Source organism: Equus caballus, chromosome 12 (genome assembly GCF_041296265.1).
Source record: "Equus caballus isolate H_3958 breed thoroughbred chromosome 12, TB-T2T, whole genome shotgun sequence".
Lineage (NCBI taxonomy): Eukaryota > Metazoa > Chordata > Mammalia > Perissodactyla > Equidae > Equus > Equus caballus.
The window spans coordinates 44,169,046-44,196,228 of NC_091695.1; the positions used below are offsets into that span (position 1 = coordinate 44,169,046).

Sequence of the window (27,183 nt, forward strand, 5' to 3'; positions counted from 1 at the left end):
CTCATGCTAATAGGGGCCCCATCTGCACTTGTTAGATGAATAAAACGATGAGCTGGACTCATCATGTTTGGACTCTTGTGAAACCTGTCACCCTGACAAGTTGACTGTTGTCCCAGGGTGGGGCAGTACCAGGTGCCTGGCAGGGATCTAGTACAAGATTAGATGGGCCTTCTAGAGGGAGCAAGTCCTGGACCTTCCCGCTGCCAGGACCCCACCATAAAGACCCATAGAAGACCCCCTTCTCCCAGTAGGATGTAAAGAGTGCAGCATTTTGAGTCCAGAGACATCCACAAAGCCATGCAACATGTGACCCAATAACCCTTTTACCCGAGTAGCATTGTTTCTGTTATTTTTATATCTGTTAAATACATCCACATAGACATGGTAAGACTTTTTTCCTATTGATTGATTAAATAGGTCATATAGTTACACAGTTCAAAATTCAAAAATACTGGTCAAGGAAAAACTTCCCCTCATTTCTGTTTCCAAGCCACCAAGTTACCTTCCTCTCAACGGCAACTGATGGTATCAGTTTCTTGGATGCCCCTTCAGAGACATTGTATGCATAATACAAGTGAAGTCCACACACACATTTTTACCCAGGTTGTAGCGTGTTATACACACTGTTCTATAAATCCTTCTTTTTTCCCCCACTTAGCTATATATTTTAGAGATCATCCTACTTTATATCAACACACAAAGAGCTTCCTCGAACTTTTTCACAGTACAGTATCCAGAGTGTAGCATAACTCACTTTCTCAGTGCCTTATTGATAGACATTTAGGCTGTTTATAGTCTTTGCTATTACAAACAGTACTATAATAAATAAATAAATAAATAATAGGTTATTTTACACATACAAGTGTATCTGTAGGATAAATTTCCAGATACGGACTGAAAGGGATATGTGCATTTATAATTTTGATAAATAATGCCAAATCGGCCTCCTTGGAGTTATACCAGTTTACACCCCAGCCTTGTGGACTAGTAGCATCCTGGGCTGCCGTGCTCTCGAGGGCATGTAGGGAAGTGGGCCGGATGGTCCTCTGAACTCCAGATGGGATGATGGGCTCTACTCTCCCATCTGGGAGGACCTCAGATGAGCACTCAGCAGGCTGGCCCAGTGGGGGCCCAGGCTCTGAAACAGGAAACGAAAAGGAGCTTGCTTCTGGAGTTGACAGCTTTGATGCCTTCCTTGCTAAGAAGTCTTTAGGAAAAGCTGGCTTCTGCCATCACAGCCATGCAACCCCCGGGAGGAGTGACTCAGATGGAGACCAAATTTCACTGGCATTTACAACTGGCCTTCACAACTGGTGCATAAACGATTCTCACAGGCTGGACTGGGCCAACAGGCCAAACAGTAGGTAGGAGTGAAGGGGGAAAGTTCCATCAGCTTTGAGTGCTTACTATGCAGCTATCCCTGTGCTAGGTACGCTGACAAGGACAAAAGACTCTCTAGCAGAAACATCTTGTAGCGTTGCCATGTGCTGTAATAAAATATAAACGGGTTACCGCTGGGACTCTTCTTTGGGAAGGCTGCACAGAGAGAAACAGCTTGCCATCGAGGGTAGCACTTGCAGGACCAGGAGCCATTGGAACCTCTAGGTGAGGTGAAGGAGGCATCCACCCCAAAGGTTTCTAGAAAATGCCTTTTCCGTCAAGAGACACAAGGCCAAAGGAGGGCTCAAGAAGGACCCAGGACCTTGTCCACCTTGTGGCAACCCCTACTCATTCTTAAATACTCAGCTAAAGGGCCTTCTTCAGGAAGTCTGAGTTCCCACAGCATCAGGTTCACACCTGTCTTGAGGCAATGTTTGAATTTACTTGCGCGTCTTTTCTCTCCCTCTCTCCCACTGCAGTAAGCTCTTGGAGCTTATGGACTGGGGTTCAAATCATTTGCATCTGCCATGACTAGCACGAAGCCATTGTTTTCCAGTTTGGACTCAGTGGATGAACTGGAGACCTACCTGCAGAGAAAACTAGCGATCGTATTCAGGATCCCATAGGTCCTAGAGGTGGTGTTAGCTCCAATCTGCCTCGAGCTCGCACTGCTGTGGCTTCCATCTACTTCAAGATTAATTCCGAAACCTGTTCCTTTCCCTTGTTTACTTAGTTTCTTGGTACATTAGCTCCTTAAGCCTTCATGCTACTGGTGAGTTTGTCTGAGTTTGAGGGTGGATAAACGTTGCCACACCTGAGTCAATAAAGAACGAATCGGTGTGGGCCTCATTGATGGGTGTGGCACTGGTTACTGTGACAGCTGGGGATGCCAGAGAGAACTATGGAACAGGGCCAGAGGGAAGTGGGAAATGTGGGGACAGAATTAGGGGGAGCCGTCCTGTAGCCTTCCCGTCTCCTCCTAATGTCTTCCTTGATGTCTCGGCAGTGGCACACCAGCCGCCAGCACTTGTGAAGCTCTCCAGCACCTCCCGGCCACTGCTCTGCCTCGACTCTCCTGCCACTCTGACACTCTCTCCTCTAGTTTGCTAGTCATCCACCTTCTTCCAGAGAGAATTTTCCCGAGTGCTATCTTTGGTCCCGTCTTCGCACCCTCTTCCCGTCTCTTTTTGCCCTGGGAGAACTCATCCGTGCTCATGGACCCAAGTGTCAGTTCTACGCAGGTGATTCCCCTCTGTCCCCAGGACACCACATTCTCCCCTGACCTCACTGCTGGTTTCCATTGCCTACTAGAGGTTTCCATTTGGGTGTCCTGTCATCATCGCAAACTAAACGTGCATGAAACTGAGCCTGTCTTCCCCTCCCAGTTTGCGTTTTCTGCCCATGGCATCAGCATCCTCTCACCCACCTAAGCTCGAAACCTGAGTCATGTTTGCTGCCCCGCTTCTTCCCTTCCCAAACACAAGTCTTGCCAACGTCCTTTGCAACATCTCTTATAGCTCTTTGTCCTGTCCATTCTGTCTGCTAATCCAGGGTCTCAGTGCCTGTGTGTTGAGTATTTGATAGCTTCCCACTTGGTCTTCCCACCCAGTTTCTTCCCTCTCTAGACTTTCTTTCATACCTGGCCAGACAGACCCTCCAGAATGACTGTTTTGATCCTCTCTCTCTCCTACTCAGAAACTTCAGGGGCTGTCATCACCAGAGATAAGTCCAGACTCCTTTGCCTCAGGCTCAAGACCCTGTGTTTGGTTCCAGCTGACTTCACTAGCCTTATCCCGCATGATACACGTGCAGGCTCTGGAGCCGGACTCTGGGATCAAACCCTATTCCCAATACTTAGAGGCTGTGTGACTCTGGGCAAGTACTTCATCTCTCTCTGTGCCTGAATTTCCTCTTTAAAATTGAGTCATAAAAAGTTTGATAATCACGTCTAGGGTTGCTGTGAGGATAAAAGGCACTTAGAACAGTGTTGGATGTGTGGTAAGCACTGAAATGCTAGCTTTTTATTGCACTGATTTTCGCAGAGTGAGTCTGCAGTCTGCACGCTTCTCCCGGGGGTGCACACATCCGCCTCTCCTTGTTGCCTTTGCACAGCCCAATCCCTCCATCTAGAATGTTCTTCTCTGCCCACTGACTCTTACTCTCTAAGGGCCACTGCCCTCCCATTTCCTTCCAGTAAATGCTCGTTCAGTGTTTTCTGCAGTGCTGCTCAGCTTGGGCTGGGGGGTGGCAGGCGTATCAGGTGTATGAAGCCACCCATAGGCCACACGTGGCACATCTTCCTGGAGAGTTCATTCCCTTGATAAGCAAGTTCATCTGTTTAATGTTACAACAGCTACTCCAGACATATCATGGAGAACACAAAACTGGCCAAAGGTTTGTAAGCTAAAACACAGAACTACTAAGAATATTCAGAGTGGAAGTGTCTTGGGCCAAGCCCAGCCCCAGGGCAGGGGGAGTCTGCTTTCATTCTGCAGGGGAAGGTCTGGGAAGCAGGGACATGTGAGTGGACGGGGCTCGGTGCCGATGAAGTAAGGCAGGGGTAGTACCAAAGCTGCGGGGGGCGGCTGTCCCTGTGCCCAGGGCCCCATGGAGAGGGCCCCGTTACCGGGTGGTGCTCTCTCCTTCCTGAGAACTCCGTGTCTATACCGCTCCCAGTTGCCCCGAGGGAGCACTTGTATTACATTGTTCTCTAACTTTCCACAAGGGTAGGTCTTCTGTCTTCAACACCATCCTAAGCACGGCGCACAGGTGCCAGTGGGAGTGCAGGTGCAGGGTGATGAGTGGGAAGACAGACCTGGTGAGAATTCAGGCCCTGACTGAGTGAGTCTTCCTCTCAGCCTCCGTTTCCTTATCTGTGAAACATGGCTAGTACTTACTAATGAGATTGTTCTGAGGAGTCACCAGAGAGCGGAAGTGCAGGATTCGGCACCGCGGAGGGCACGGGTGGCACTTAGCAAACCCCAGCTCCCTCCCAGCGTCCCAGGCTCTCGGCAAACATCTGATTCTCGAATGTTCCCAGCCCCAAACGTACCCCATGCCCGCCTCTCCTCCCATGTCCTCTGCCTCCCTTCCTGTCATGGTGGACGCTCCTCTCTAAGGCCATCCTCCTCCTCATGTGCTAGTCCTGGCCCTTCTCACCTTCACAGAGACCTCCCTCCAACAGCTGCCTCCTCCGTCTCCTGCAGCATCAGTGTCCCTCCCTACTGGATCACTCTCTTCACAGTGTAACTGTGCTGTAATATCACTCTGTCTAAAACAAAACAACAAACAAAAAACCCTCCCTTGATCCCACACCCTTCTGCTTACCACTCCGTTTCTCTGCTCCATTTACAGTAAGCAGTCCTTGAAAGAATTGGCACACTCCCTGTGTCCACTGCTACTGCCATTCCCTCTGACCCCACTCCAGGCACACTCTTATCCCCTTCACTCCATGGAAACCACTCTCATCAAGGTCTCCAGTGACCTCTGCCTTGCCAAGTCCATCGTGCTGTTCTCAGGTTTCATTTTACCAGCCTCTCAGAAGCATCTGAGACCTTGAAACACCCTCTGGCCAGGCCTCCCAGACCCCACCCTCTCCTGACTTTCCTCAAGTCTTGCTGGCCACCCCTCAGTCTCCTTAGCTGCATGCCCTCTTCTCTTTTCCCTCGTCTCTAAGTGTAGAAGGCAGCAGGGCTGTCCTTGGACCCCTTCTGCTCTCTATCTCTACTCACTCAGGTAACTCATCCACACTCATGGCTTTAAATGCCATCTAGAAGACGCCAAAACTTCTATCTCAAATCCAGAGCTCTCCCCAGAATTGCAGACTTGCATGTCCACTGCCTAGTCCCCATCTCCGCTTGGATATGTCACAGACTTCAAGTCCAACGCGTCTAAAACTGAACCCTTGATTCCCCACCCTACCTTTCCCACAGTCTTCCCCATCTTAGTGATGGGATCTCTGTCCTTCCAGTTGCTCGAGCTAAAACCTTTGGGGTTATCCTTAGCTCCTCTCTCTCTCTTAAACCCCACAGCCAACCGATCAGGAAGTCTTGTCAGTCAGTTCTCCCTTCAGAGGAAGAACAGAAAGAATCCGGCAATTTCTTACCCCCTCCATCTCCCCACCCTGGTCCACATCACCGTCACCTCTCACGAGACCAACCCCAATAACCTCCTGAGTGCTTCTGCTGCCTCTTGTCCCCCAACCCCACAATCTGTTCTCTACCAGCAGAGTAATGTTTTCAAAACAGAAGTTTGATTATGTCATTTATTGGCACCACCAATGTCTTCCTGTCTCACTCACAATAAAATCCAGATTCCTTATCCTGGCCTGCAAGGCCCTGTGGGAAAGACCTGCTTCTTCTCTGGCCTCATTTCCCAGCACGCTGCCCTGGCTCCTTCCGCCCCGGCCGCCCTGGCCGCCATGCTGCTCCTTGACCAGGCCGGGAACACTCCTGCCTTGGGCGGGGGGTGTGCTTTTTGTTCCTTCTGTCTGGAGCACTCACAGAGGTGCAAGGCTCGCTCCCGTCCTTCCTTCAGGTTTCTGCCCAGATGTCCCCTGTCAGAGAGCCTTTCCTGACCAATCTCTCTAGCACCTTTGGCATCCCCTGACCTCTAACCCTAATTTTGCCTATCACTGACCACCACCTGACGTAATATTTACGTGTTTGTTTTTGTCCATCTCCTCACCACTAACAACCCCCAGGAGGCCCTCCAGAGCCTGGCACGCAGCAGGTGCTCAGAAACGGGCAGGGGCATGGTACAGATAGGAGGAGCCCTGGTCTCTACGCCACCACCGACCTGCTGGAGCTCCTGGGCAACTTTGCACAACCTTTCCTGGCTTCAGTTCTCTCTCTCTGGAAAAGCTACCTCACAGGCTTGTTAGGAAGTTTAGAGATAAGACATTTGAAGCATGGTCAGTGATCAATAAAATGGGGGTGAAAAAGGCCACTTGGCCACTCTCTGGGCCTGCTTCCCAGGAGTTAAGAAGGCTGTCTCTCTTTGCCCCAGGATGCAGGGCTGGTCCATCAAATGAAGGTAACAGCATATAAGGAGTCTGCTTCCATTCTCCATGTCATACAGTCCCAAGGTCCCCTAAGCATTGTTTCCAGCTCCAGCCAGTTCTCCTCCATCCCCAGTACCATCCAATTCTACCAAAGCCCCTCAGATGATGGCCATCTCTGAGCAGGTCCTGCAGGTAGAAACCTTCCCCCAGCCCTGCTTTGGATGCAGGTGGCCCCCATGTGGGAAGCAGAGATACTTGCTTGGAATGTGCAGGTGTGTCTGCACTTTATGAGCCATGGGGCCCATGGATCCTTCTCTGACAAAGGACCCATTTTTGTGAGGTGGGCAACACTGGGCAGACCAGTTTGGTAGGTTTTCCCTTGCTGGTCAGTGAAGGGGACCAGAGTCGTTTCCCTATGCACCACCAGGGGGCGCCAGAGGTTGCTCAGCTCCAGTGAGGACTCGGCCGTTAGTGTTTAAAGGTGTCTTTCCTCCCTCTCAGGTCTAGGGTTAGGCAGCGGAAGAGGCCAGTGCACCTCGCAGGAAAGGGAGGTGCTAGCTCTCTCCCATCTGTCAAGCTGCTGGGTGCTGCCAGCCCAGGCAGGGCCACAGTAAGAGACTGGAGGTCAGGCTTCCAGGCTCAGTGTTCTTTATTCATAAGCATCAGTGAACCCCTTGCCCTGTGAGCTCAGCCAGTTCTGCCCTTCGATTCCCAGCTTCAGGCGGGGAGTAATCTCCCCCTCTTAGATCATCCGTCTGACTCTGGCTCTGCCTAAGGCTGCGCCTCGTTTGCCACCCCATCCCAAGGACCACAGTGGCAAGCACTGGAAGGGTCATGGCCAAGTCTTTGTCCTCAGAGACCACTCTCCACGTCGGAGTTGCTCGGCTTCAGCGGCACTGGCTCTCAGACGTGGCTCCAGGAGCCTGCTGGTCAAATGCAGGGCTGAGCCGTGGAGACTTCCAGATTCAGCTTCTTTCCTTCCCTTTGAGACTCTTTCCTGCCAGACATTCTCCACAGCAGAGCTGAGCTGAAGGGCAGCAACTGGCTCGTGTTTGTGTCCTGAGGTTCTCGGGTAGCGGGCAGGAGGTCTTAGGTGGTGGTTCAAAGGGGATAGAGATGCCAGAGGCTGTGCAAGGGGAGGGTGGGAGGAGAAACCAGAGAAAGTCACTTAAGGTCCCTTGATCTGATTTCACCAGCCCCAGTTCTTGGCTACGGCCTGTAGTCCTTAGCCAACTCCTCAGTACTGAACAGACAGTCCCTTGGGCCCTGGATGCACCCTTCCCCCACCATTTGCTCAGAGATAAGAACTATTAAAGCAGCCTTCTGCCCTCCTGAGGTGGCACTCCTGCCAGGCACCTTGTAGAACCTTCTTGCCTGCTCAGCAAGGACTCCCAATTGCATTGATTTCTCCCTCAGATCAGGGAAGCTCCCACCTGGCCAGCAGGCTGGTGGTGCCCGGAGAAGGCCCTGACTCCTCTGAAAGCCCTCCCCAGCCAGTCTCTGACCTGCACTGGACACGGGGATCTCCAGGGTGGGTCTGCAGCACCTGATACACTTCTAAGGGAGGCTCCAAGCCCATCTGCTTTGCCCGATGCCAGCGCTGCAGCCGTGTGATCCCTGCCCAGGGGGAGGAGAAGACATTGGGACCTCATGGAGGGCAAGGAAGAGTGCAGGCTAGAGAATGTGTGTGGAGGGGTGTGTCAGGACCTTCACACCCCCCCGTCTCAGGAGACAGTGCCCGAGAGGGTCGAACAGGGGCTTGGGTTGCTTCAGAGACATGTGGGTGACAGGACTGGCTCCAAGATGTGCTCCTGGGGCCTGAGGGCGTCCTCACCTGTACAGGGCCCGTACTGCCAGGCCAGGTCAAACTGCCTCAGCAGCTCCAGCTCGGCTTCATCCACATTCAGGGGCTGGGGCTCTTCCCCTGCAATGACACACTGTTCCTCAGGCCTGCCCAGGCCTGTGCCCTGCAGGGCTGGTCCCCTGCCCCTCACCTCCCAGCTGTCCCACTGCTCCCCAGCCTTCACCAGCCCTTTGCTTCTGCCGTCCGCTGCCAGGCCTGGTGTAGGAAGTAGAGGACATACTTCACTTCCTCCTCCATTGCCCATGTCCACCCACGTCCTCCCATGTCCCTCCGTGTCCACTCCTCCCCTCCCCTCGTCCCCCCACCTCAGAGACCTAGGTCTGGTGCCAGCTCCCCCTTGCAGTGTCCAGCGGGGCCCTCCCTCCTCTTCACTACAGGGTAGGAGTCAGTGATGAGCCGCTTCCGGCCCATGGCGGCCACCCAGGCAGGCGGAGAAGGAGGCGACTGCGGGGAAGGAGAGAGACAGGCCAGCGGGCACGAGAGAGACAGCTGCTGAGAGGGAGTGAGAGAGGGCTGGGGCCAGAGAGCGAGCCTGGGGCCAGCGACGGGCAGACAGGATGACCCAGACAAGCAGAGAGAGGAAGTCCGCCAGTTCCAGGGGATGACGCCTCTCCTCCACCCCAACAAGCACACAAACATCGAAGACTAAGCCAATGGCAGGCCGCCTCTGCGGGGCGGGGCCTGACTCCAGCCAATGGCAAGCGGCGCAGGCAGAGTGGGCGGGGCAGCTGCTGCAGCTGTGTTCTGGGCGAGAAGGGGTGAGGCTGGGGTGGGGGACCTGTCAAGATGCCCCAGACTGCACCACCTCCTCCTGCCCCCCCCCCCCCCCCCCGCACTGGTCTGCAGTGGGTCTCGGGGGACTTACAGAGCGTTATCCTCAGCCTCTCACTTCCCGTTTTCCCTTCCTAGGCAAATGTTCTTTTCAGCCTCACTAATCCCCGTGGCCGGTTTGTAACTCCCCAGAGCCCAGCTGGAGCCTTCCACTACCGCCCCTTGGCCCACAGACTCTTGTGGGGGGCAGGTCTGGAGGTCCGACGAGGGTTTGGGCTAATCCAGCCCCCTTCCCTGCTCCCACCCTACCCCCACCGGCCCCAAGGAGACCTGACTGGAGAACCCATGGGTTCACAAAGCTCCTTTCTCACAGTCTGTGCTCAGAGACACTGCCCACTCCTAGTCCAGGCAAGCGTTTGCCTTGTTGGCTCTCCTGGGGTCCCACAGCCTGCCGCTGCCTGCCCTGCTAGTCAGGAAGATCCCACACCAAACAGGAGGCCAGGGCATGTTTGGATCCCCAGTTATTCATCAGTAAAATCTGCCTTGTCTGTCTCACACTAATGTGAGATATGAGCAGCGAATACCAACAGTAAACCGAATACTCACGTGGCACTGACAGTGTGCCAAGGACCGTGCCAGGCACTTTCCCACATCCTCAGCTAAAATAATGTGAAATGGTTCTTGACAGTAGGAAGCGCTGATAGGCACTGTGGGGCCCCAGTTAAAGCACAGCTCCTCCATGCCCCCCAGGAGCTCACAGGCTAACAGGGCAGGCAGACAGGACGCAAGTCAGTACAAGGATAAAATTCCTAACAAACGGGAGATAGGGAAGGGTAGGTCAGAGATGGGTTGGACCACAGGGCTGGTTTAGCACTGGAAGACCTCCTGGAGGAGGCGGGCTGCTGTAAACACTGTCTTGCAATTCTCCACCCATGACCTTTGTCCCTTGGGCTCCTGTCATCGCTGACTCACCCCTACACCCGCCTCCCCCTCACCAACTTCCTGGCAGCAGGCGAAAGTGCTGGCCAGTGGGAGTCTGGGAATCAGCACAGGGACTGGCCCAGCTCTAATCGACCTCTAGAATCCCATCTAATTCTTCCTTCCAAGGTGCGAGGGCCTGCTCGGAGACTTCTGCCTGCCCCCTGCCGTCACTCTGGGGTCTGGGTGGGCACAGGGAGGACAACGCTCTGGAGAGTGGACCACCAGAGGGGAGGAGCAGGAGCAAGCCACGTCTTCAGGGGCCTCCTCCTGCCGGGCTCTCCCCATCTACTTCCTTGAGGAGGGCGGAGTGGAGGAGTGAGAGCTCGTGGGCGCGCTGCATGGAGCTGGAGGGCCCGTCGCTGCTTTATTGTCTGGGCTGGGCCTGGTCTAATCCCCTCATCTGCCTCCTGGACTAAGTGGGGCCCACACCGAGGGAGGCAGGGGCCCTGCTGCCTGGGGAGGGCAGCAGGGAGCCCTGTCACTGGGCCTGGCAATGGCTCAGGTGTGGGGTCCAGTCAGGCACTGAGCACTCTGTGGAGGGATGGTGCCCAGGCTCTGTGGGACTGACCACCTCCTCCCCAGAGGGTGTTCCCAGAGGTGTGTGGCACCCAACTCCTGAGCCCACAAAGCCCTGAGGGAGTAGGAAGCCATGGGTGAGGCAGACCCCTCCTCATTCCTGGTCCCTCCCACCCCTGAAAGCTGATAGCCGTGGGGCCCTGCCACCGCCCAGGGAGCGTGAAATAGGGTGTGCCGCTGGGCGGCCACAGCGGCTCCTGCTGCCGCCGGAGCCTATTCCCTCTCCCCTCTGGCACCCTGACCTGCTCTGTGGGCACTGTCTGGGCCATCCCTGCCAGCTGCCCCCAGCGCTGCCTGGCTCAGACCCTGCTAGCTTCTCCCACCCAGCCTGAAAAATGTCTCCCTTGGGCTTCAGATGACCCCAGCCCCAAGAAGGAGAATCAGGGTGGTGAGCTCAGTGCAGGTACCCTAGGACTGGCTTTCTGGCCTGGAGTTGAGGGGACTCTCCACAGGCAGCACTGCACTCCTCTCCTAGTCAGACAGCAGTGGCTCAAGCCCCTAGGCTTGAAGGAGTTGTCACCAGGGGTTTTGGAACCATCCCTGTCCAATTGGCATCTTTCCCTGACTTGGCATCTGGATCCCTACGGTGTGCTGGCAACTAGACCAGACCTTGGCCTGCCCATCCTGGGGTTTTTTTCCTTCTTTACGCCCCCAACCCTGTCTGCTCCCTATCACCTTCCTTCCTGGAACCCCTCAGGCAGCCTCCTGGCCTGTCCCCAAAACTGCTGTCCTGGAGCCTGTCACAGTTCCAACTTGTGGCTGAAGGGCCAGGCCTGAGGTCTGAGTTGGGGGGCTAACCTCTCTCTCCAGGGAATTTCCTGAGACTTAGGTGTAGGTTGCTGTGTCAGCCCTGACCCCTAGAGGCAGATGATGGGACTAGCAGGAGTGACCTTTGCACCTTGGCCTGGGAACACTCAAGGCCCTTGCTTCGTGGCCAAGGCCAAAGTTGGGGGAAAAGGAGTGAAAAGAACTGAAACAGAAGCCCAGCACCTTCTACGGAGGTGGGCTGAGGCCCACCACAGACTGCTCCAAGGGGAAGGGAGATTAGGCCTGGTTTAGCTCAGACAATGGCAGGATGTGGTGGGGGGTGTCATTTCTCAGCACTGCACATGAGCCCTAAAAGCCCCTTCCCCTCCCCCAGCTCACAACAGGGCTTGTGGGGAGAGCCAGCTAGAGCTAGGAAGGTAGGGGCAGGTGGAGGGAGGGAAGCAGCTGCAGGGGCCCAGTGGGCTGTGAGGTGTAGCCCCAGCACCCCCCTTCCTCAGGCCCTCAGGCCCTGCCACCCACCCTGAGCTGGAGATTCTGGGCAGCCAGACTCACACTCCCAGCCCCAACATACTCACACACCCTGGGCCCCATTCCCCACCCTGTGGGCCAAAATTCTTTCAGGCAGCTCCTCCTCGTCCCTCACGACCCTCCCACACATCCCACTTCTCCCTGCCCCAGGTTCTGTGGCCTAGTGGGCTTGATGGAAGGCAAAGGTTTCCCTGGGTCTGAATTTTTCTGCCACTGGATGTCTCTTCTGCCCTGTCCCAACCACCCCCTCCAAACCTCCTCCTGTCACCTCCCCTTTCACCTAGGCTGCCTTGACTCTAGAGAAGTTCCCAGGAAATTAAAAAAGGGGCCCTTCTGACCATTCTTCACCTTGGCCACCAGGTGTCAGACTTTGTCCAGCTGGTAGGAAGGTCCTAGTTTCCACTCCATCAGCCAGACCTTGGAGATCAGGGTAAGCTGGGGAGGGGCCTAGGGGTGACCTCTGGACTAGGGGGGCTGAGGGACCCTGAAAGTTGAGACGAGGGAAGGACTGGAACTCTGGTTCTAAAGCTCACAGTTACTCCCTCACTGTCCCCACCCACCCCTACCCCACTGACAAGGGCTTTGTCCACTGCTGGGAAATTGGGGAACCAGGCTGAGTCAGGGAGCTCAAGAATTGAAGGGACAAAGGCAGGGAAAGTTGTGGCTCCAGAGAAGAAGGGGGAGCTAAGGGGGAGCCACCTATCAGAGCATTCAGCCAGGCCCAGATCACTGGCTCTTGCCCTCTAGGTTAAGGGGAACAAGGGCCTCCTTTGGCCCGCCCCTATTTGGGGTGACAGTGGCAAGCGGGTGAATGTGTGTGTGTGTGTGAGTGTGAGATGAGTGCTTGAATGAGCCTCCTCACATACAGAGGGAGCCCTAAGTCAGTCTTGGAAAAAGCAGGAAGCAGGCAAGGCGTGACTACCTTTTGCCACCCCGCATCAGAGCCTCTTCTGTTCTCACTCTTACCCTCCTAGGAGTTGCGTCTCCCAAGGGACAGTTCTCCATCTTGCGTGCATCCTCTAAAACACAGGGGTGTTTCCAGGTCCCCAGGATGCCGATGAGATTTCTAATCCACTCCGTGCTATCTCGAAATGACAGAGAGGAGGGCTTTCTCTCCCTCCATCCCACTGTCCCTAGGCTCCCTGGGAACAGAAGGACTTCTAGAGATAACTGCCTCCCCCATGACACTGCAGGGCACAGGTATGCCAGGGTCTTAGGTTGACTTCTGCATACCTGGGCCCCTGACTATAAGGCCATACTTAAGAGGTGGAACCTAAGAGCACCTATGAAAACTCACTGCCTCTCCTGAAGCAGCTGTGGATGGAGAACCAATGACAAACTCATTCACCGGAAAGCCTGACGAGCTGTCATTTACCAGGCACTGCCTGCTCTGTGGTCCACAGTGCCAAATCCGGAGAGGGCCTCACACCCCTGACACCATCAGTAGGGAGCTATTTGGGGGAGGGTTCAGGAAGTCAAACTGAGGCGCCCTTTCTGCCTGGGCTGTCTGCGTCCACCCTGCCTTGCTCCTTAGGATGCACCTCTGCATCCTCACGGGGAGTGAACTCCAGCACTCCCCGCCTTTCCCCGGTCACTCCCTCACCCTGCATGGCTCACAGCCTCTCCACAGTACAATTTCTAGCCCTCTAGAGACTCTTGCCCCTTGCTTCTCTGCCATTCCTCCCTTGTCAGTCCTCAGCCTTGGGAAAGGCCCTCTCTACACTCTGTCCCCACCTCTGGCGATCTCTGGCTTGCTGGAGAATGTCACAATCCATACTGAATGGGCCCACGACACAGATGTGTGTGCTTGTGTCACCTGGTTCCACATGGCTGCCCAGCAATGCTTTTGATTCTCCTGTCTGTCCCTGATTCCACGCTTCAGGCCTCTCACTTCTCCAGCCGCCACCCCTCACACAGCAATGACATGTTTAGATCTCTTCTGTTGAAACACAGCGACAGCAAACCAACCAACCAAAAGAACACCTCCTATGATCCTGCTACCTCTACATGTTCCCTCTGCCACGAAACTCCTGAGGGAGTATATTTACCCCTTCTACCTCCTTCTCACTGTTTCCTTCTTGAGTCTCACAATTTGGTGTCTGCTTCTCAACTGCTCCTGGAAAGGTCACCTGTGACTTCTTGATTACCAAAGGCAGTGGATTTTCCCTGTATTCTTCTCTCAGTTCTTCTGGGGCATCTGACAGTGTTGATCAACTACCTGTTTAAAACTCTCTTCTCTTGACTTCTAATACACTATTGTCTTGACGCTTTTTCAATCAGATTAAATCAAATTATCGAGAACTTTAGTCTGCACCCAGCATTGTGCTAAAATGCTGTAGAGATGCAAAGATGAATAAATTGTGGAGCCTGCCCTCAAGATGCTACCTGCTTAAAAGGAAGAAAAACACACTCAACTAACCCTTGTCCTGCCCAGCCTCCAAGAACAGTGTCAAATCCCACCTCTCCTGGTTATGTGAAGGCACCTACTGTGTGCCAGGCATTGGAAATATTATAGCCGTGACTTTAGACACCATTGCCTCCCGGTAGGGCTCACAAACTAGCAGGGCCCTCCATCACTCCTTCCTTGACTTCCATGGTATTTTGCTTGGGTCTTTCTGCACTTAATCAAATTCTGCCCTGGCTTCTAGCATTTGCGGGGAGGGCAGCTCCTACTCCCTTTTCCAGATTGCTTTATTCAACATGCTAATTGAACACCTTCTCTGGGAGTGACCCTCAGCTGGGTGCTAGGATAAAGAGATGGGGAAGACTTGGAATCTGCCCCCAAGAAGCTCACAGTACAGTAGTGTGGGGCATACCTTCCTTCTCCCTGTATTCCGTACTGCCCTTTGCTTGGTGCCTTACACCTTACAGGCTGCTACTCATTTTGCCCTGCACGGGGACAGGCCAGATGCCCTCTCCTTTCTGTCTTGTAGGGCAGGAGGCAGGGCCTGAAGGTGCCCCTGGCCATGCCAGGGCAGATGTCTCTGCCTGGACCCCTAAGGGCAGACATGTTTCCTCCAACTTGGGCCAGGTGACTCAGGGACATTCAGCAGAGAGTGGCTCGCCCTACCCACAAGCCAGTCCAATAGCTCCCGCAGCTATACTCTGACCGCTGCCTTTTCCACGGCTCACACAACTGTCGGAACTTCCCTGTGCATGTTGCACGTGTGCTTCTGTCCTGCTTATTTCAGGCAAGCTGGTCTTCTCTTCCAGGATAGAACCACAGGCTCCGCAAGGCCGGGAGCCAAGCCAGGTCTTGGACTTCTTTTGGCTTTCCTACACCAGTTAGCAGTGATGGGCTGGTAATTAGGTCTTTAAAACATTTGTCAACTGATTGACATCACCATCATTTGTTACTTCCTTCGCTTAGGGCACTGTCTCCAGGAGGCCCTTGTAAAATACCCATGTATTACCTGGGAGCAGTTAGCCCATTAATTTACCCAGTGGCTCTTCACTAGAGACTCATGATGTGCTGATTGATATGTCCCGAATAATCTGTAATTACCAATTGCTGCTGCTGCAGCCAAGCATCTTACCTTTATTATTTCTCTTATCCTTTCCAGCAATCTTATAATGGTATTTAATTATCCCTACTTTACAGATGGAAAAACTGGAGAATAGAGAGCTTTAAGTAATTTATCCAAGGTCACTCAGCTACTAGGTTATGAACCTGGGATTTCAATTTAGGTCATCCCTTGAATAGCATCTTTCCCATTCACTTGTAGTCCAATAGGAGTTTTTCTCTTGCCCCCTAATCTGCCGCCTTACTTGCAGAGAAAGGAGTAAAGTCACAGTGGAGACTTGTGACTTGGCCGCAGTCTAGCGTCCTCCCTAGGAGATGAAGGGTATTGTGAAGGCTAGGGTCACTCCTGGGGGGCGCCAGTGGGCCACCACAGGTGGGGGTCCTGGGGAAGCTGAGGGTTGAATGCGCGGAGCTGACTGCTTGGAGAGCGCACTGGAGGGGCAGATAGAAAACTCTGTAGGGAGACAGACCTATAAGACCATTAAAGCAATCCAGAGAGGTGAGGCCGACTGAGCAAAGAAACAGACAAGATACTGGGGAGGACTAAAGGAACCTGGTGTTGGTGGACGGAGCAGGAGAGAAGCCTGCTGTATGTACATCCACCCGGTGGAGGGAGGGAGAGAGCCTCTTGCCCAAGCTCTCCGCCCCTCCTGAGCCCCCCGGGCCTTCCAGGCTCTCCACCAGAGGTGGTGGTTCACCTCCGTCACCAGGACGGTGAAGGGCCAGGAGAACAAGTGACGAGAGTCAGGAAGAGGGGCAAGGCCAAGCAAAGAGACGCAGCTCTGGGGCAAGCATTTTATTTGTTAATACAAGAATAGAAATTCTGCAATAAATATCATCTAATAAATAACATCTCCAAATAAATAAATATTAATACAACAAACTTAGAGTCATGAGTGGGTGGGGCTTGGAGGGCAGGGCCTGGGGGAGCTGCCCCCTGCACCCCAAATGCTACTGCAATGTAAACTTTCAGGAAATCCTGTGGCTGTGGCTATGGTTGCCCTCCCCAGCCTGGGCAACCCACAGATACCCTGGGAAGGGGGCAAAGAGGGGGCACTGTGATGCCGGCAAGAAAATGCAAGGCAAGGTCCTTTTGGTTGCCACCCTGTGCCACGGATTGCCTTGGTGACCCCTGGGTCCAGTCTGCCCCTGCCCCTCTGCTTTGAGTATTACCTCCAATGCGGACCCCCACCTCTTCCATTTGCAATCCCATCTCCTCCTGTTTGGACTTGCCACCGTGTTTGTTTCCTGAATTGACGTATTGAGTTATTTGGGGGTAGGAGAGCAACACCCATCTAAGGAGAGTGGGGCAGCCATAGGGCTTCACCCCAGAAAGGCATGTGCTATGGTGGCCCCCTCCCTTCCCTACAGGCATGCTTCCTAGACGTGCCACTCGAGGGGCTAGGTGGGCACTGGCAAGTGGTAGGCAGGAAGCAGGAAGCTGTAAGAGCCTTGGCGCCAACTTGAACCACTTCGGGCTCCCTTGAGCATTACTTCCTGTGGAAATGGGATGGGGCCTATTGCACCTCTTCCCCAGACCTGTAGGACTTTGGGAAGCGGGGAGGGGACAGGCCTTATTGCATCACACCCTCCTCCAAGTCTGGGGAGGGCCAGAGGCTCATGGCTTCTGTCTCCTGGCTCAACGAGTGTTGGCACACAGGTTTCTCCCTCCCAGAGTGGGAGTAGGGTTTGAAGGAGGAGGGGAAAGAGAAGGTGGTAAAGGTCAGAGATCAGAAGCCATGGGCCTCCAGGCGCAGGGTGACTGCAGCTGCTGGAGGCTGCATCTTCTTCTTGAGCCGGTTGAAGTCCTTGGCTGAGCGCCACAGCCAGGTCTGCAGCTCCTTCAGCAGCCAGAAGTCATCCATCTTCTGGAGGAAGTCGCTGTGGGCAGGGTCAGGAGACCAGGTGGGCTCAGTCCCAGGCAGAGGCTGGGGCAGTGGGTAGCCCAGAGCTGCCATGACACCCGCAATGCTGCCCAGCAGACCCTGGAGGCTGGTGCAGAAGTGTGCCAGGCTGCGGCGCAGCTCGGCTGTGGCGGCCTGGCGGTTGAGGCCACGCAGGTAGCACAGAAGGTGGCTGTAGGCCTCGTAGTTCTGGGTCAGCCGAAGTTTGTCACTGAGGTTTTGCCACACATCCAAGTTGACAGTGGCCCTGGGCAGAGTCTCTGCCCCCAGCCGAGGTGGGTTGAAGTCAGGTTCGTTGAAAGGGGGGCCCAGGTAGTTAAGCTGTGAAAAGGAGAGGGCGATGGGGACGGAGGAGGGCGAAGCAGCCAGCTCACTGCCAGCACATACCTGCCCCCAAGCTTCTATTTCCTATGTCACCTGACACTGGCTCCATCTCCATGCTAGGCCTCTCTGTTCACAGGCCTCCCCTAAGTTTCTCCAGGGATGTCATCTGCATGGAGGTGACAGTTGCAGCAGTGAGGTGATGAGCTCTCCTATGGAGAGGTGTAGAGAGAGAAGAACACTCGGGAGATACTCAGGAAGGATGCGCTGATTGGCTGTGTGTGCAAGCCTCAGGAGAGTGCCCACCAGGGACCGGGCAGAGAGGAAGAGGAGCCACGAGGACCAGGAGGCTGGGCTGCAGAGGTAGAAGGTGGACGAGAAGAGTGCAGAGTCAAGAAGAGGAGTTCAAGAAGGCAGCAGTGCTCAACAGAGTGGCTGTAAAAGACAGAGCAGGGAGAATGAGCCTGAGAAAGTGCTGTAGGGTTTGGGAAGAAGAGGTGCCTGACGACCTTGGAGAGAACCGATTCAGTGGCCTGGAAGCCAGATTGCAGGGGGTTAAGGAGTGAGTGGGTGGAGAGGAAGTGGAGGCAGAGGGTGTAGACCACTCCTTCGAGAAATTTGGCAGGGAAAGCCAGGAGAGAAAAAGGATCGGGAGCTAGAGGGGGTAGCAGAGTCAAGCAAAGGTTTTCTGGATGGGGAAACCAGAGAGGGAAAAGAGGGTGGAAGGCAGAGGGCCCGTGGGCATCAGGGCTCCGTTTGCCTCTTGAAGCTGAAAGGTGGGGGACAGAAGGTACTCCCTAACTCCCCAAGGAAGGGCTCGTAGGAGCAGGGCTGTAGAAGGAAGAAACTGAGGCAGTCTCATGAGTAGGGCAGGAGGAAGGGTATGGAAGACAGTCTAGAGAAGAGGACAGAGCCTTGCCAACCCTCCGGGGAGAGGCCTGGGGCCCAGGGAAAGGGCTGAGGGAGAGTTTCAGGCGGGAGAGAAAGGGAGACGATAGGGGCGAGGCCTGGGATAGGCAAGGGCCCGGGGGGCGGTTCACACGCTGACAAGCACAGAGACAAACTAATTTCCTCGGTGTATCCTGGGGCTGGAGCCAGCTCCCCCGCCACCCTCCTCCCCTCTCTCTCCCTGGCTCCAGAGTAGGGCCTGGGATGTGGAAGAGGAACACGGGAAGAGGGGGCCGGTTCCCCATGGTCCTCAACAACTCTGACCCTCCTTCCTTCTCTTGGGCTCTCTGAACACCTCTGGACTGCCCCCAAATCCTTACGGCCCAACTTCCATCCACACCCTGAACCCCCTGCCACTACTGGCCTGGGTTCCCTGCAGCCACCTTCCCCCAAGTCCCCCCTAGGAGGCCCAGCTAGGATGGGAGAGGCAGACAGAAGGGAGGCCCAAGGGTCCAGAGCAGCAGGGCCCCAGGTCTGGGGCAGAGGCGAGCTGGAACACAGGCATGGGAGGTGGGGCCCCTCCATCCCCACCCAGCCCCGCCCGTGCGAGAGACACCACAACACGGTGTAAACAGAGGAGATTTCCCCGGCCCCCAGGGGGAGGCGGGTGGCTGGGCTGGCAGCCAGTGGGGCAGTGGGCCAAGGCGGGTGCGAGGCCTGCCCACATGCCTAGTCCTGGGGCCAGGGATGGGGAGGAGGGGGCACCTAAGAGGGAAGGGCAGGAGATAGGCCAGACACGACACGGAGCCTGCGTGGAGCAAAAGGGCCCCTCCTCATCACCCCATCATTCGCCAAGATCCCTCTACCATTCTGTCTCTCTTCCCCCAACTCCTCTTCTCATCCTTTACCCAACTCCCAGACTCCTAAGCTGCCCTGGATACTCACGTAGGTCCCAGCCAAGCTGCGGAGTTGGTGCTCCAGGTAGCGGGTGAGGTCATAGGTTTTCTGGATGGAGGGGCCAGGCCCTGGGTCCCCAGTGCGATTGAGGGCTGGCACTGCAGGGAGGTGCCAGAGTACGGTGCACAGGCAAGCTAGCATCCCCCACGAGTCCCCTGTGGACAGGATGGGCAAGAAGCATGAGGGCGGGCCCCATCGAGGAAGCAGCTGGCAGCCCCTCAGGTGTCTGTCCCCACCTTGGGCTGGGAGGGGGGGTGAGGGTGGGACGCCAGATGGGAGGCAGGGGGGATGGAGGAGGGAAGCATTCCTGGCCCGAGAAAGTGTGTATGTGTGTGTGTGTGTGGAGGCATGTATGTGTTTGAGGACGAAGACTTGGCCTGTGTGCGTGTGTGTTTACCAGTAGACACTGGAGAGTATATTTGTGTGTCAGCTAAGAAAGAGTCACTGTATGTGTGCCAACACGTATGTGTGTGTGCACCGATGGACGGGGCCAGGCCTAGGGACTGCAAATCAGTGTTCCCAGGGTCCAGTTGTACCTCAGCCTCCTCTCCCAGCTTCCCAGGCCCACTGCAGCTGTGGGCGGGTGGGGGTGAGGGGTAGGAAACAGCACATGTCAGAGCTGCCAGCTGAGAGCAGTCAGCCCTGGAAGGGGCACAAGAGACAGGCTGCCCGAGAATGCATCTGAGTCGAGCCATAGGAGGCAAGATGTAGGGTTAGACCACTGAGGTCAGGCTGAGGGACACAGGGCTGGCTCGTGTAGTCAGTGATGGGATATGATTCCTGGGTGCGGAAAGTGGAGGATAGGGTTAGACTGAAGGAGATTTAGCATTCACTCCAGGGACTGGCTACAGTATGGAGGTTTGCCCCATTCTTATCTAGCGTGTTAGATGGGGAAAGTTTGACCTGAAGGAGGCCTTCTGATCAGCCTGCAATGAAGAGAGAGAGAGAGAATTTGATGAGGTGGGCTTGTCAGCTGATGGTGCTGGAGAGTTTGGGTATCCCAGGATGCCAGAGGCCAGGGGTCAGGGCTGTGAGGACATAGGCACTTGGGAAAATATGATTTTCCAGGCTTTTAGGTGAGGTCCAAGGTCAAGAGCATTAGGCTAGGATTCAGTGGGCATTGGAACTGGGTACAGGCAGGCAGGGTTAGGACAGGGTAAGGTTGTACTTGGCATTGAGCTAGGTTAGGTTTAAGGGCTGGGTTACTTGTAAAGTTTCAGGTTAGTTTATTGGGATTTGGCTGACTGAGTGTGGTTGAGGTTTGAGTCCAGCTGGGGATGTGGTTAGGCTTGGGCAGGCAGAAGGCTGGCTGGGACTAAGGTTTGTGAATCTGTTGATTTAGATGTCAGATGGGGCGATGCACAGCGTGTCACTAGGAGTAGGGCTAGTGTGGGTTTTAAGCTTGGATAGGTCTGAGATCATGAGTGGTTTCTTTCTTCTAGGTTATATTTTATACTTTCAAATGTTCTATAATGACATATTGCTTTCATGGTTAGAAATAAGTTGGACTGTACTCAGAGTTGGGATAGGTTTGGAGTTAAGAAACAAGACAAAAAAAAAGAAAAAGAGAAAGAACAGAGTGTAGGTGTCAGGTGGTGACTTCCGCTGTGGCCCAACTGGTCAGTCCTGACTCTTTCATTTTTTTATTTTTTTGGAGGAATATTAGCCCTGAGCTAACTACGGCCAATCCTCCTCTTTTTGCTGAGGAAGACTGGCCCTGAGCTAACATCCATGCCCATCTTCCTCTACTTTATACGTGGGACGCCTACCACAGCATGGCTTGCCAAGCGGTGACATGTCCGCACCCGGGATCCGAGCCGGCGAACCCCGGGCCGTGGAAGCAGAATGTGCAAACTTAACCGCTGTACCACTGGGCTGGCCCCAGTCCTGACGCTTTCAGATGCTTGACTGGCTGGCTTTACTGATGGAGCTTGGGAGAAGGGGTGCCACTAGTCTCAGGGACCCTGCCCCCATGATTTAGGGCTGTTGGCTTGAGGGTGTGAGTTTGTGCATGTGTGCCCTGCAAGCATGTGTGTTTTAGGACAGAGAGCAGAGTCAGGCACATAAGTGCTCCCTGGGGAGACAGGCTCCCCTTTTCCTCGTCCTCATCTGCAGCCTGTGGCTTCCCTCCTAAAGGCTCGGTCCTCATTCTTCCTTTCCATCCCTAGCTCTTGCTGACTCTCTGAATTCTTTCTATTCACAGTGGTTCTTCACATCCCAAAACAACTCCAAGCCATTCTCCTCTGCAGGAAGCCTTGGGCTGCCCTCAGCCTGGCTATCTGGCTGAGTCGCCTCCAGGTTCCTGTGGGTACAATTTGGGGTTCGTTTCAGAGTTTGGAGACCTGCTGAGGTGGGCAATGCCCCTTCCAGCCTTGAGGCAGCTTTCAGGACTGAGTCTGGCCTCGCTCACAGTTAGTGGCAATGCTGGGGGGTCCCAGCTGAAGCCCTGCTTTGGGCAGCCCTGCTGGCCAGAGTTCTGGGACTGGGCTCTGCCTGTCCCATGGTGGGGTTGGTCAGGAACCCAGCTCCTGGCTTGCTTCTCCCCCTCCCCTTCTGGGCCCTGTGGGAGATCCCTGGGGAGGACTGGCTCCCTACACAGGGACAGCAGGGGGAGAAACCTTTGGATAAACAAGAGCTAAATCATCTGGGCAGAAAAACGGCTCATGAAATTAACCAGACGAGGCCGGTGTTTCCAGGAATATTTCAGTTCTGAGGTAACTGTCACTGCAGGCTGGGGAGGGGGGCAGGGGAGAGAGCAGAAGGATCCGACCGACCCACCCGTGGAGAGAACCAGAGAGAGGGAAGAAGTCTCAGAAATCCAGAGGGAGAAGAGGCTAGGAGAGGAGACAGGGGACAGGGCTCTACCCTCCATTACGACAGCTTTCATTCTGGGCAAGCTGTCCCCATATCTCAGGCAGCAAAGCTGAAAGCCGCGTGGGGCAGAGGACACCTGTGCTTTAGTTGTAAGCACTGGAACTTGGCGCAGCCCGCAGCTTGCCTGCGTCCCTAGGAGGGAGAGTGTGGTGGGCACCCTGGAGCCCTCATCCATCCTCCTCTCCAGGCTCCTGGTGTGCAGGTGGACCCAGTCACTGGGGGCTGTGTCCTGGGCCCCCTCCCCCAGTCCTGGCCCCCTGCCCGGCCCCCCGCCCCAGCTCTGCCTCTGGCTGCTGCCCACTGATTGTTTACATCCCGTCTTCCCCTGTGTTTATAAATCCGGCTGAGCACGTGAGGAGCTAATGAGTGCAGCTCACGTTTCCTGCTGCACCCCCCCACCCCCCATCCTGGCCCCCGCCCTGCGGGCCAGCCTCTAATTCCATCCAGATCCCTGGGCCCTGGGAACCGAGGCCCCCCCTCATGAACACACACACACATACTCAGCCCACGCAAGCGCATGGCCACCCTGACACGGCTGCACAGGCAGGCATACGCTCGGACGCAAGCCTTTAGCCAGCTGCCCTTCAGCCTGGGGCTTGTATCCCCCAAGCTGACCTCACTCAGTGAGGCGGGGGCGGGGGGCTCAGCAGTGCAGATGTGCCAAGGTGGTCAGAGTGGGCAGGACAAGTCAGCCAGGAGACTCTGCACCTGGGATTGGTGGCTAAGAGCTATCAGCCAAAAACGTGGGAGCCACGGAGGCATCACAAGAGCTCCAGAGGCTTTGGGCTAAATGTGGGAGCCAGAAGGAAAGGCCCTGCTCTCAGGCCAAACCAGGCCCAGCATCCTGGGGACTCTGGAGGGTCTGCTGAGGGGAATTGGGGGAATGAAGCGGTTTGGGGGGTGGTGTGTCCACTGTGGTGTGAGACCCAGGCATTGAGACTGTAGGAAATGGCCCTTGGGGGTGCCTCCCGACTGCCTTCCTAGGGAAAAGCCCACAGAACAGCCTGTCCTGCCTCGTCCTCCGGGCTGGCTGCCTTCCCCTCTCTTCCTCCTCTCCCTTCCGTCCTCTCCTTGGTTCCCTATCTCCCAGGCGGCTGAGAAGTGGCTTAATGAGAGGGTGCCCATGTGCCCAAAAGTTAGGAGACCTAGTTTTGCCACCAGCCCGTCAGGTCCCTGGGCTTGCCTGAGGGAGTTGCACTGTGCACACTGAAGTTCCTCTCAGCCAAACCATGGGGGCTCCATCTCTGCTGTCCTCTTCAGCAGCCCCTCCCTGCCCTTCTCCTCCGGTCTACGTGACAGAAGAAGAAACTGAGGCCCAGAGAAAGAAGCAGACGGCGGGCCAGCGGCCCTGCCTTGTGAAGTCAATAGGGACACAAGGAGGCGGGCTTTGGTTGGAGTGAGAGTGTTCCAGGTCATGCCGCAGGAGAAGGCTGAGTGTGCTCAGGGAGAGCAGGTGAAGCCTGGGGACGCTGGGCAGCCAGCTGAAAGCCAGGCGGTGGGGGGGGGGACCAGGTAAGTGAAGGAAATACTTGGGCAAGTGTGTGGTGAGTTTGAAAGGGTGTTGTTATCCAGAGGTGTGGGAGGGGCTCGGGGAGCTGGGGCCAGGGTGCGAACAGGCAGGTGGGATTGTGGGGAGGAATGTGAAGTGTCACTAACAGAGGAGCTGGTGTGGAGGGGTGGTGTGCCGAGGTGTGAACCGGGCAGGAGTGAACCGGGCAGGAGTGCGGGGCTCTGCGTGTGGGGGAGAGGGGCGGGCATTACACCAGTCAGGAGGACAAGCTTCTGGGGTTGCTGGGTGACAGTTGCTGCCATCTCTGCCTGGTGGCTGTTTCCTCCCTGGTCGAGTGTGTGGCTCCAGGCAGCGAGGGTGTCTGAGCAAGTGGGGGGAGCGGGTCTGGTCAGCAAGGGTGTTTGAGCCAGTGGGGGGAGCGGGTCTGTTCTGGCAGAGGAATGTGTCCCTGTGTCCCGAGGGAGGGCAGTGTGTGCTTGGGAGGGGAGCGGGGTCTGTCGGGGGCACTGAAAGCAAGGAGATGTCAGCCGTCTGGGTCAGGGTCAGAGAACACCTGACAGAGGAGTGTGTCCAGTGTCCCCCACCTACAGCCTCTGTCTGAGGCTCGGACCGCGCCGGACCTCCAGCCTCTGTCCCCTCCTGGCAGCCCCCCTCCTACCCCAGGGGGCAGGGCCAGGCTGGGCGCAGAAGGAAACAGGGACGGGTCCTCTGGGATTGGGGGTGTGGGGAGGGCTTCTGGAGCGCAGTGTGGAGTTGCTGGGAAGGAAGGCGGGGAGAGGAGAGATGAGGGAACTCAGGCGAGGCCCGGGGGACTTGGGGTTCCCTCGAGCGGCCCGGCGCGGCCACTCGCCGGCCCACCCCGCAGGCGGTGACCTCTCGCTCCCGGCCCCCTCCCGTGGCGGCGGCGCCTTCCCCCTGTGTGGCCCCGGCGCCCCCGGCCCCGCCCCCGGCCCGCTCCCGCCCGGTCGCTCCCTTCCCGGCGGCGGGGGCGGGGGCGGGGTCCGGGGCGCCGGGCTCCGGGCTCGGCCGGGCCGCTGCCCTTTCCCGCGCGTCAACTCCCTGCCCGCCCTCCGCGGGCCGCCGGCCCGAGCGCCGCTGCCGCCGCTCCCCGGCCGGTGACGGGCTTTTTCCTGCCCGGTCCGGCCGGCCTGCGCCTGCCCCCCCGCGCCCCGCACTAATGACTCCCAGGCCACGGCGGGCCGGCCCGGGGCTCGCGGACGCCACCCGCCCCGCCGCCCGCCCCTACCTGCCGCCGGCTCCGCGGCCGCGGGCAGCATGGTGGGCTCCGGCCGCGCGGCGCGCAGCGAGGGAGCCGCAAGTCCCGCGGCCCGGCCCGGCCGGCTCTGCCCTCCGCCCTCCGCCCTCCTCTCTCCTCTCGCCCGCCCTCCTTCCCGCCCACCCTCCCGGCGGCCGGGGAGGGAGAGCGGCGCGGCCCGAGGTGTCGGCCTCCCCTGCCTCCCGCCGGCCCGGCCTCGGGCTCCCCCGCCTCCCGCCCGCCCTCCCTCTTCCTCTCCCGGCCCCCTCCCCCCGCAGCCCCGCTCCCCGCCTCGGACTCGCTCGCCCCGCTTTTGCGCGGGACTCTGTCCGCCGGGATCCCCGGGACCCCGCCTCGCTGGGGCTCCAGGTGGCGGCTCCCCAGATCTGCGGCTCGCCGGGCTCCCCGCCGCGCTCGCGGCCACCTCCCGGCCCGCCGACCGGACTGCAGGAATGCCGCGTCCCCGCCCGGCCCCTCTTGAGGGCGCCGGCCGTGCCTCCCCGGCCCGAGCCCTGCAGGCGGGGGCAGCCCCGGCGCCCGCCCGGCCCGGCTCGGGGTCCGGGCAGCGACGGAAGCGGATCTCGCGGCTCCCGGGCGGGGGCGGGGGCCGGGGCCTCGGACGCCTGGCTCCTACCTGCTCGGAGGTCCATGGGGCTGGGGGCCGGGCCGGCGGGCGCGGCTCCTCTCCCGGAGGCTGGCGGAGTGGGAGGGCGAGCCGCGGCTCCGGCGAAGCTTTAATAATCCCATCCGCCAGGCCCACTCGCAGGTTTTTTTCCCTCGGTTTCGGATTTTTTTTTTTCGGTGTGGGACATTCTGCAAACTTTTTTTTTTTTTTCTGACGTGTAAAGCTGTAACCACAAATTGTAGCGGCCCTCCCCGGGGTGGGGGGAAGCGGGGGGAGGAGGGAAGGGAGGGCTTCTGGGGCTCCTCTCCCTCCCACAACACCGAGGGGGGGTGAGGTGAGGCGAGGCTGCGGCGGTACCACCCCGGGCCCCCTGGGGGAGGGGGCGAGGAGGGCATCAGTCCGTCTGCAGACTCCCGGGGCTGGGGCAGTGATCCGCCCGCTCCTTTTCTTCTCCCTCGGTGTCAGCCTGGGGTGCCTGCCCCCTGCCTCGTGCGGGGTCCCTTCTCTCACCCTACCTCTGCCTCCTCATCACTAACCTTCCCTCCCTCCCCCTCCCCCTGAGTAAATGCAGTGACACATTCTCTCAAATGCCAGCGAGCTGGCCTCGAAGCAAGTGATGGTGTTTTTCCTGCTGCCCTTTGTCTGGGCTGACCGCCCCCCTTGCCTATTGTCCCGCCGCCTGTCCCATTTCCAAAAGCTGGGGCTAAGGCGCCGGGGCTGGGGCAGGTGACTAACCGGCTCACAATGCCCCCTGTGGGGGAGGAAGAGGGCACCACCGGCCCACTGCCCAGCTCGAAGGAAAGAAGAGGGCACTTGGCCCAAGGTTTTCCCTCAAGTTCACAAGCTTCTTCATTCTTCTTCCCAGTGGCCAGGAGAGTGCACATGGGTGGGGGATTCGTAATTCATTAATCAGCACAAGGCACCGGACCAGTTTCAACACCAGAGGCTCCACGGGTGACTCAGCGGGAACGCTCCCACTCAAGGCGATGGACAGACCAAGAGCCCCGTTTGTGAAATGCTTCCCCATAAAGACATTTGGCTTTCTCCTGCCTTTGGGGTTTTGGGTTGTTGGTTTTTTCCGGTGGTGGGGTAGGGGTGGTTTGGCTGTAGAGTGCTCTCCCTCCTTCCTTCCCTCAGGCCTGGGCTGGGACTTGCTGGGCGGGATACCTAGGGGACCCATAAGCCTAGAGCTTCCCTGGAGAGTCTGCCTTCATCCCTCTACAGAGGGCTGCCAGGGAGAGTGCAAAGGAAACAGCTCCCCTCTGGGGCATGCAGACATCCCCACTTCGTGACTTTTCCTGGGGGACAGTCCTTTGGTCTCCAAAGCTTGAATGCTCTAGAACCCGACCAGCAATTAAATCATTTTGTAGTAAATTGCTTTTGTTGTTGTTTGTTGTTTCAAAGGGGGAGGGGGTGGTGGGCCAGACCTGGAAGGTGCTTCCTCTCTCTGGAATGG

General features: G+C 56.8%; 3 protein-coding genes across 5 annotated transcripts in view; 1 reads left to right on the forward strand and 2 right to left on the reverse strand.

Moving 5' to 3' along the window:
- RAD9A (RAD9 checkpoint clamp component A) overlaps positions 1 to 27,183 on the forward strand; it is a 59,609-nt gene that overhangs the window by 15,539 nt on the left and 16,887 nt on the right. The window lies entirely within an intron of this gene.
- Positions 7,014 to 8,881, reverse strand: POLD4 (DNA polymerase delta 4, accessory subunit). Of its 2 annotated transcripts, XM_001497352.5 has the most exons (4): positions 8,561 to 8,881; positions 8,217 to 8,306; positions 7,888 to 7,999; positions 7,014 to 7,508 (listed from the first exon to the last, which is right to left on the reverse strand). In XM_001497352.5, the coding sequence occupies exons 1-4, from the start codon at positions 8,655 to 8,657 to the stop codon at positions 7,484 to 7,486; spliced, it is 324 nt and encodes a 107-aa protein (XP_001497402.3). In that variant the 5' UTR covers positions 8,658 to 8,881; the 3' UTR covers positions 7,014 to 7,483. The 2 variants fall into 2 exon arrangements, with proteins under 2 accessions (XP_001497402.3, XP_023510327.1); XM_023654559.2 differs by lacking the exon at positions 7,888 to 7,999.
- On the reverse strand, positions 16,175 to 25,980 carry CLCF1 (cardiotrophin like cytokine factor 1). 2 transcript variants are annotated; one of them, XM_023654558.2, is made up of 3 exons: positions 25,737 to 25,980; positions 19,452 to 19,618; positions 16,175 to 17,618 (listed from the first exon to the last, which is right to left on the reverse strand). In XM_023654558.2, the coding sequence occupies exons 1-3, from the start codon at positions 25,750 to 25,752 to the stop codon at positions 17,124 to 17,126; spliced, it is 678 nt and encodes a 225-aa protein (XP_023510326.1). In that variant the 5' UTR covers positions 25,753 to 25,980; the 3' UTR covers positions 16,175 to 17,123. The 2 variants fall into 2 exon arrangements, with proteins under 2 accessions (XP_023510326.1, XP_023510325.1); XM_023654557.2 differs by lacking the exon at positions 25,737 to 25,980 and adding an exon at positions 25,094 to 25,222.

What these genes read in the sequence shown, in the direction of transcription:
- POLD4 (XM_023654559.2), bottom strand. Translation starts at nt 8,657, where the DNA reads ATGGGCCGGAAGCGGCTCATCACTGACTCCTACCCTGTAGTGAAGAGG. An exon ending in GGAGCTGGCACCAGACCTAG is followed by an intron (nt 8,307 to 8,560) that starts GTCTCTGAGGTG and finishes GTGTCATTGCAG; the next exon opens with GGGAAGAGCCCCAGCCCCTG. An exon ending in GCAGTACGGGCCCTGTACAG is followed by an intron (nt 7,509 to 8,216) that starts GTGAGGACGCCC and finishes CCCCTTGCACAG; the next exon opens with CCTCTGGCATCTCTATCCCC.
- CLCF1 (XM_023654557.2), bottom strand. Translation starts at nt 25,124, where the DNA reads ATGCTGCCCGCGGCCGCGGAGCCGGCGGCAG. An exon ending in GGCCGCGGAGCCGGCGGCAG is followed by an intron (nt 19,619 to 25,093) that starts GTAGGGGCGGGC and finishes TCCTGTCCACAG; the next exon opens with GGGACTCGTGGGGGATGCTA. An exon ending in GCAGCTTGGCTGGGACCTAC is followed by an intron (nt 17,619 to 19,451) that starts GTGAGTATCCAG and finishes TCCTTTTCACAG; the next exon opens with CTTAACTACCTGGGCCCCCC.